Source organism: Solanum pennellii, chromosome 2 (assembly GCF_001406875.1).
Source record: "Solanum pennellii chromosome 2, SPENNV200".
Lineage (NCBI taxonomy): Eukaryota > Viridiplantae > Streptophyta > Magnoliopsida > Solanales > Solanaceae > Solanum > Solanum pennellii.
Window position 1 is genome coordinate 28,813,756 of NC_028638.1, and position 9,612 is coordinate 28,823,367.

The 9,612-nt window shown below is 34.9% G+C and overlaps 1 protein-coding gene across 2 annotated transcripts; it reads right to left on the reverse strand.

Annotated features, from left to right (window-relative positions):
* Positions 1-777: 777 nt before the first annotated feature.
* On the reverse strand, positions 778-8,153 carry LOC107011888 (coatomer subunit epsilon-1-like). Of its 2 annotated transcripts, none has more exons than XM_015211564.2 (7): positions 7,802-8,153; positions 7,377-7,466; positions 4,498-4,649; positions 2,397-2,532; positions 2,156-2,311; positions 1,877-1,956; positions 778-1,240 (listed from the first exon to the last, which is right to left on the reverse strand). In XM_015211564.2, the coding sequence occupies exons 1-7, from the start codon at positions 7,967-7,969 to the stop codon at positions 1,147-1,149; spliced, it is 876 nt and encodes a 291-aa protein (XP_015067050.1). In that variant the 5' UTR covers positions 7,970-8,153; the 3' UTR covers positions 778-1,146. The 2 variants fall into 2 exon arrangements, with proteins under 2 accessions (XP_015067050.1, XP_015067049.1); XM_015211563.2 differs by having other exon boundaries at positions 4,498-4,652; positions 7,802-8,051.
* Positions 8,154-9,612: the final 1,459 nt, after the last annotated feature.

Below are 9,612 nucleotides of genomic sequence, written 5' to 3' on the forward strand. Positions count from 1 at the left end.
ATGGGGCACTTATATGGAAATGAAGTTGTATGTGTTGAACAGCAAAATATCCGGTTTTAGGGGGGAAAGATTATCAACATAGGAGTTATGAGTAAAGACAAAGATGCACATCAAGAGCTCAAGAAGATTGAAGATTTTACAATAATGTGTATGAAGCTATGACGGGTTTGTCATCATTAAAAAGGAGGGATTTATTGAAACACAATGATCTATATATCATGTGAAGTTTTGATGATTGACAAACTACGTATAAGTCACAGTCCATATGCTAAAGAATGAACCAAAAAAGTATCACGAATCAGAAAAAAGCATTCAATAGATGTATCAATGAACAAAAATTGTATCCGAATACAATTTGCATCACTAAATAAAATGTATCAGCGAATACATTTGTATCAATGTAACATCAAGTTAAAAAGTGTAATTGATTGTTATTATTTGTATCAATACAATTGTATCAATGATGTATCAAGTTTAACTCTTGTATTCGTATAATTGATTGTTATCATTTCTATAAATATTGTATCAGCGAATACACGTCCATTTAAATTATCACTGAGGAGGATGTATATAGTTAACACCTATTTGTGTATGTATAATTAATTGTATTATTTGTATAATTGACTTTTAACATTTATATATGTATATATAATTGATTGTTATCATTTTTATTTGAGGGAGGGGGCAGAGAGAGAGGGGCAAGGAGAGGGCAGAGAGAGAAGAGAGACGGAGGAAGTGAGGAGAGAGTAGCAACAAAACCTTAACTATAACTACAAATTATCCAAGAAAAACATAGTATTAGGTAATGCTGAAAAATTCGTTATCCTACTAAACTGAAGCACAAACACCAAAGGTGACCTTAAAATGATTTCTGAAGTATGTTGTTGACCAAATCACGCTAGTATAACTGCAACTTCTATACTTGTATGTATACCAGTCTTTGAGTATTCCCATTATTGGAAACAAAAAATGAAATAGAAGACTGTCAATAAGTATAGGTATTCTTCATTATGTATGAAACATTCGATATTCCCACTATAACTGCGTTTGCTTGCTGCATTTCTCTAGTAGGATGGTAAAGTGACACGCAACAATCACGGTGGCCATCATAAAGGATCAGAAGTAGAACATGACAAGGTTCATTCTTCAAGCAACAGTTTGGACTGCTCTGTCAAAAATTTCTTCAGCAGAAGCTGCACGTCCGACAAGCATGTGATCTGGATGTGATATTTTCAACTGGCTGCAAATAGCAAGTCAAACAAAGTAGCGATCAATCAATTTGTCCTTTCATGCTAGATGTCAAACTTCACACAAGTGAAAAAGGGAGGGGCTCTGCATCTGCCTGAACTCAGGAGCACATGAAACTCCAAACAAAGAAAATGAAGACACTGAACATTCTGGATTCAAATAGGTTGGTGAAATGGGAAAAGATAACTTTTTTCTGAACTTGTATGCCACAACTTATTTTAGGAAGTTTTTGACACAACACGTTATAGGTCTCACACCTAAACTTTGATACAGGGATTTTCTAATACTGAAGTTTTACGGAATAGAAACCTCCAAGGCTGGATGAGGGCAAAACTATCCTGCTTAATTCAACATGGCCCCAGAGAATGGCATAAAGGGAGATCACAGAGAGGTGAGTAAAATATATATATAGCCAAGGTCCAAACCAGTGAAATGAGATTTCGTGCTGGCTTAGTGGCTTAAGCCTTAATATCCCAAATATCAAGGAGAGCAAAAAGTAGGTGACAAAGCAAAAGTAACTATGAGTGAGAAAGGAAAGCACGAACTTTATCACTACTTTCTTTGAGTTCTATCAAGGCACCTTGAGAGAATTCACAAAAAGGAGGAGCAACTGATACATATGTCATACCTGAGATAGCGTGTGGATGGTTTCCCAAGGTGAAGACTGCAGACAACCAAATTGGCCAGCGTCTCTGAATCCTTTGTGTCCTGCATGAATCGAAAAGATTCTCTTCATTCTCCCAAAAATAATGAACGCAACAAGGCATCCAATGAAACCATTGAAAGCCAAGTAGCATAGTGAGAAAGACTTTCTTGAATGAAGAAATTAGAACCCGCATGCACTATAATCTCCAGAATTTGGTCATAAAAAAATTGATTGAAAATATATTAAGACTTCAAAAGAGACCTTGTTTAGGGCTTCAAGCAACAGTGTCTCAGCTTCGTCAAAATTCCCCATGTGCATGCAGCAAACAGCCTTCCCATTCAGGATTGGGCTTGTCATCTGGTTCTTCTCTGAGAAATCTTGGAAGATAAGATAAGCTTCTTGTATCTTTGAACCACCCTGATTCAGAGAAAAAATATTTATGAATATTCCCAATTTTTTTATCCTAGTTGTTTGGCAACAAAAATTTGGACTGCTGAACTACCACTGCCAAATTTAGCCATGCATTTGCAAGTTGAGTTAGGGTATGATCTTCATCAGCCTGTTGCATGATTCTCAACTGTTTCTCTGCATAATCGGACCTATGCATCTTAATGAATATCTGGACATTCAAAGCATGCCTGCAGAATACTCAAAAGTGAGAATATACTTGTAGAAGACTCATTTTCAAAGGATATGGACCACAAATTAGTTGAAGTAGAGACACATAAGGTTTCAGATTGAACAAAATTGCCTTTCAAGTTCCATAACTGAAGCAGTACAACAATCTACAGCTAGAAACTAAACAAGCCACAGAAAGTAAGAAAGAAGAGAAACAGAGAATTACTTTCCATGAATATGAAAGGAATAAAGAGTTGTGTTTTTCTTATCTCATTTATATCCTGAGATTTTATTACATTATTCTACTTTGTTTTTATACTACTATAAAAGGGCTCGAATTTAAATCCTGCTTTATTTTCGTACTATCACCATTTACATGGATTTTGAATATTAGGTTACACATAAACTTAAGAAGTTAATATTTACGATTTTATAACAAAACCAAATTAGTTGATCTAGAACACCGACTAAATGTTATGAGGTGATTTCAAACATGTATACATCGTAAGTTACCATATTCCCGATACTCAACCCTTTGATTGAAATCATTTCCAAGAAGGGCCCGGAAGCTTCGTTAGGCCTCCACTTAAGATTTACCAAGCGTGCTAGATAACCTAATTTGGTATTTATTCTTAAGTTACATATTAATGGTATAAAAGAATTGACTCCTATAATCCACATAAACCTAAATTTATAAAGAAATTTTATTATTTCAAGGGAAGGTGTAATACATCCCTCAGAATCCTCATAAAAATGTGGTTAGCTTGTGACTAAAAAATGATTAAAATTTTGACAAGGACATCATTCATTACCAAATGTTCAAGCACTTAAGTGTTATTCTTAATATACCTAAGGTGTGAAATAGATGTTAGCTACATGACAAAATTTTAGACAAGGCAACCCGGTTTCTATTTCTATGTTGGTTTAACCTATTCAAATATTGATGTCCTTTTGTAGTAAGACTGACAATTATTCGGAAAGAAACTAAAAACTAGCCCTCCATGTCTAGCTAATCTATGAAGTTTGAACTACCCATATAAAAAGAACCAAGGAGAGGTCAACAAATCGAGCATCAAAAAACAAACTAAAATTGACCATCTATCGGCTTACACACCCTCAATGAAACTCAACGATATCCTATCATAAGGCTTTAATAATACTCGACCCAGCCCAATTTTGATTTCATTAAAGTGGATCAGAATTGGACAAGATAGAAAAGGGTTGATACTGCTAGTACTTCTCTCTTTTGCAGCCTAAAAGATAGAATTGAATGAAAACTAGAATTTACAGAATCTAAAGCCAAACAAACAAATGCACACATAATGCATCATAAACCATGTGGTCACTCTCATCCCATAGGTAAGCTTCTAAAAATATATTAATGAATACCATTATCGACTAGACAGCGTATTCAACAAACATGTACTCAAACATAACCAATACACATCTTAAGACAAACAACATCATGAAGATCCTTAAACATGTTCCAAAATGCCAAGATGCAATAATAATTTTAGCAAATTAAACAAATATGGTGTGTGTTGGGAAGAAGGAAGACAAGAAACACATCCAAATGGTCATGTTGATTTTGACAGAGAGGTAACTCGAACCAAACAACCAAAACAGACAAGCATCGTCCTAAGCGACAAATACAAAACAAGTTAAAGGAATCAGCTGTCAGAGAAAACTCAACCAAAGAGATGCTAAAACACCAAAGAGAACCCTCACCATTCACTCAGTTGCTGATCCAAAATTTTAAGATTCCTTTCTCCTTGTTATGAAAAGGACTAAATCAGCAAATGGAATAATATTTATCACAACAATGGTGTCCAGGCCAGCTTACTCACTGGCCTGCATACATCCCAACATCACAGAAAATGATCCAATCAATTCCTCTGAAAGCAAATGCTCAATTTTATGTATATTGTATACCAGCATCATGCACAATGACTAAGAAATCAAAGATGAAGAAAGATACAACTCACAATTCCATCGTCCCTCCAGCATTTGTATGCTTCAAAGCTTCATTGTAATCCTGCTCATGCATGAATACAATCCCAGCAATAAGCCGTAAGATAGGATTGTTCCCGATGGCTGAATCTCCTAATAATTCATGAAGGCTTGTGATTACTGTTTCCTGCTAAAGAATATTTACTGATTAACAACCTTATATACCTGAGAGACCCTGAAGACAGTTGTAGTTTTTCTCCGGAAAAACTGATGATATTAAATAGTCTTTACAGAATCTTCTAATTTAAAGCAAATGTACAATTAATTATACCAAATGGAGCAAACAACAGGGAGAAGTCAACCTTTCTCTCCATGTGAATCATGTGTTACATGAACTGGAGTACGAGTGTACGATATCGGTATGTATCCAACATTTCACAAGCCCTCAATGCATTTCAATGAATCCACATGAAGTATCCACGCCAGTGTCATACCCAATCGACACAAGTATGTTAAGGCAAAGAGAAGAGTCCATATAGCATATCTTTATCAGTAAATAGCATACCAGAATACCAATTGAACTAATTTTTCCGTCTTTAAAATAGACCATACAAGAATGGACATACTTGAGTTAAGCCCATCAAGTAATGCAAATAAATCCAAGCACAAAGGAAATGGTAAAATTGCTTTCTCTAATGCGTTTGCAGCATCAGCTTTGGAAGTTGGAACTAAGAACACAAAGGGCCTGGTCAAATAAAATTGTCTGGTACAAGGAAGATGCATCTGGACATCAATCTCATTTTTAATGTGTTCCAGATTCGCTCTCCAACTAGAACTTATAGCAACATTCCTCAGTATCCTATCTAGGGGAAAGTGGGTATCATCCCCCATATATTATTGTGCCACAATGATAGTTTACTCTTTTAGGTTTAGATATAAATGCCCACCAATCACACTGTTCATCTTCTTCTCTCCTCTTTCTCCTACTTGTTCCCCCGTCACTAAATTAGCTTATGAATTCCCCATAGATCCCTACTCGTGTCAGCACCCTCCTCCCCTACTTTAACTTCCTTCTCCATCTACTATGATCCTCTTAGTCTAGACCACTATTCTCCCTCCCTCTTCCCGGCCTACAGATGCTGCAACAATCTCCCCACCCCTTGCCTCCTTTGGTGCAAACCCTTCTTCAAATTCTCTGGAAAGCCTGCCTCCCCGTTAATCCTTCAGATTTCTTCTTTATAGTTTTTCTTTTTTAATTTTCATTTCTTGAAGCAGTTTTTCCTGGTTTTTGTTCATCTAGGTTAATATTGATTTAGTGTCACTGTCACTTGATGACCTGTTCCAATCAATTGGATGACAGATCAACAATTCAATCAAGTTCTATTATACTTCTAAATTCAAAGAATAAGTACAATAGTGCCATAGTGGAACACATAAGAGACTAAAATGCTTATTCAATTTCATCCAAATACTGCATTGAGTTAATGAATGGATATCTGGTTCTTTTAATTGGTCCAATGAAGTGTTTTCAAAGGCGTTTTAGGGGCGAGTCCAGGCCAGGGCATACCAAAAATGCTTTGAGGCCCAAACGTAAGGCTTAGATCCATAGGGCTTATGCTCTAGAATTTGAGGTGTAAGCCCCAGCAATAAACCAGGCGTAAAAGTGTAAGCCTCACATGTAAAAATATATGCTCCGAGCGTTATATTTGATTTCTGTTATTTTAAAGGTATTATTGCTATAGATCATGTTTTATTACTGGTGTAATGATATTTATACTTAATGCTTTCATGCTTTCATGTTGCAGTGATTTTCTTAAAACATATAAATAAAGAAAGCAACTCTCATAAAAAATGATACTGTCATAAATAGTTTTAGATGGTCATGCAAATTGATAAGATAGAGATTTCAAAGCGCTAAGTTCCTGAGGCAACTATAATTATTTTTTTTCATGCTCTTACACTTTTTATCCGTCTTCTTCTTTGAAACATATAATTAAAAATCAGTGAAAATATTAGTTGAGGGTGAGAAGGACTAGTAGATGTGGAGATTTGATGAAGAAGTGGATGGTAATTTCATTTTAAAGATTATTTTGACTGTTATCACTTTTGTCTTGTTACCTTTCCCAAAAAAAAATTATATATTATTTCTATATTATTGGTGATTTATTTGAACACATTTGCAAAATTATTGAACATTTTATTTTTATTTTATTTTTTTGATGAAGTAATTACTTCTATTGCAGGCATCAAGTAGATGCATAATAGTTACAAAAGCTTAGTAGCAAAAGGTGAGCTCTCCTTTACATTGTTAATTGAGAATCAGGGAGCGGAAGTGGTTCAGAAATGAATCAGCGCAATCTAGAGGGGATAAATAAACCCAACTATACAAAAACATGAGGCATTTTATTTTTACTTGTTTTCTAAGTAAAAAAATTATAAAATTAATGATACACAAGACCTACGCCCCATAGAACGATGGGACTTACGCCTCGCACCGCGTCCTTGCCTTTCAAAACATTGATCCAATATACAGAACGTGAGCCAGGAATAACTAATAATTATTCATGTAATTGTCTCATATAATCCAATCCAAAGGAATGGGTAACCTACATTTATCCCACCCAACATATCAGACGACCTAATAAACAAAACCATGTCAGTGAAAGCTAAACCAATAACTCTGCTCCTATTGCCTGTTAAGCCAAGAAAGAAAATCCTAGTTCCCACCGAAACCTTAGCTCTATTTCAAATGCATCATAGATCTAAGATCTATACCTAATAAAACAGCATAACCGTGCATACCAAAGAACACAAAATAGTAAATAGTTTCAACCAATTTCACTTGAAGTCATTGTAAAAGCGCAGGGACAGAATAAGGAACATAAAAAAACAGTAAAAAGAGGAAAAAGATCACCTTGTTATCAGGGCTAGAAAGGTACAAAGCAAGCAATTTGACAGCTTGAAGAGGTGTAGCAGCAGAGTCATCGATCTCACTGATCACAAGCTGCAACATAAATCACAACACCCATAATTCAATTACAGCCTGGGGCAAATTTAAGTGCAAAAATTGGGGCACATGAACTCGTGGTAAAACTAGGTATTTTATGCATATATTTATAAAAATTAGTACTTATAACATCATCGTTGGCATCCATATATTCCCTTGATCGAAAATTGAGTTATATAACTAGAGGACTAATGTTCAATTCCCACCAAATCTATTTTTTCCTTTTCTTTTACTGGTGCAACCATGTTCCAGAAATGGCAGAACGGCCACTGATTACAACAAATAAACAATCCTCCACATGAAAAAACAAAAATCAGAAGAAGAGGCAAAACCTGGTAACTGGCAAGTGCAATGTAAGATCTGTAAACAAGGGTATCCCTTTCGACAGCATCGTCAGCGGAGAGATTGGGTACGTCGCTGTTGTTAATGGCTGCTTGGTACGCCCCTATGTAGAAGTTGTTTCTCAGTCCGAACAATGGGTCTGGTCCGGTTGACGCCATTTTTGCTATCTTCCGGTTGGGAACGATTTCTCAAATGAACTCTCTGCTCTTGTTAGATTCAGATCTCAAATGCGTTTGTAGGGAAGAGAACAGTTATGTAAATTTTTTATTTTTCTTTCCAAAGGAGCAAGCCCAAGTGTATTTAGAAGGTTAGTATGGATACGAGTAAAGGCTCAAAATGGTCAGTTATCTTTGAATTTAGACTCAAAATAGGTATTAATAGTCCTAATTTTTTGATAAAGTGGTGCATTTTTAGTCTCCCTCTTTTAACTCTGTTAATTTTTTAACAGACCAATGGTTATTCACGTGCTTCTCATAATTTTACCTCCAAAAATTGATAAAGCCGTTGTTTGGGCTTCTCCCTTTGAAACATCCGTCTTTTTTCTTAGTTTTTTCCTATCTTCATCTCCAATCTCCAAATAATTCTAAAATTTGGAACCTGCATTATACTTTCTTCCATAATATAATCAAAGTTTGGGAGTTACAATGTTTTTAAGGAGCAACAATGACAGAGAATCACCTCCAATTTCTGATAAGTAAGATTTTATTTTTAATTTTTTTAATCAAATCTCACTATCGCAAAAAATAATTCAACACAAGACGCACGTTTATATATATATATATATATAAAGATGTCGCCTTGTAACTTTGCTAATATTTTAGAAGTTTTATTACTTAATCAATGCCCCTGAAATTTATACTTTTTGTTATTTGCTTTGATATTAATATCATGTTGTATATGTATTATTTGTGTTGATTAGAATATATTTTTTGCTATTTTAGAATCGATGGCAGATACATCATTTTTCAGTATCAAAATACACCACAGAGGAGTTATGAAACGTACTCCAGAAAAGCATTATGTTGAGGGCAACATAAACTATATTGATTATGTTAATGCAAATAAATTGGACCTTGATGAGTTTAAGAAAATGGCAGAGATTTATGGATACTTGAAGAATTCAATAACTTTTTGCATAGATTGGAAGATCTGGAAATAGATGGAGGTTGGTGTCTACAGATAATGAAGCCCATGCAGTTCGCAAAAATATCCCAAATGACAACATGATCGAAATTTACTTCGAACACTCCTGATTCATATTTCAATATAGAAGATATGACTTCTATCCATAACTCAAGTGCTATAGATAATAACAAACAACAAGTTGTTCAGGAACTGGCAAATGATTTTAGCAACTCGGAAGTTGAGTTAACTGATGGTTTACTTGTTGATAAACATGAAAACACTGCACAATACATAATGGATGAATGGGAGATTCTTAGTGTCGAAGCACAGAGAAAGATGACAGCTCCAGAAGGGGAGTATGATTGTGTTGATTCTACGGACACAAAAAGTTTGCATAGTGATTCTATAAATGAGATCTTGAACTTTCTTACATTCAATCCACAAACAGACGGAGACAATCTGATTTTAGCTTAAGAATGTGTTTTTGAATGCAAGATAGATTTTAAAAGTGCAGTAGTTACTCACGAGATTAAGAATGGAAAGTATATCCAGTGGCTCAAAAATGACAAAGAAAAAATGAAGGTCGTTTGTAAACATTCAGAGTGCAAATGGGAAATCACAGCATGTAAAATGCAAAGGATACAACTTTCCAGATTAGAAATTACATTCCTACACA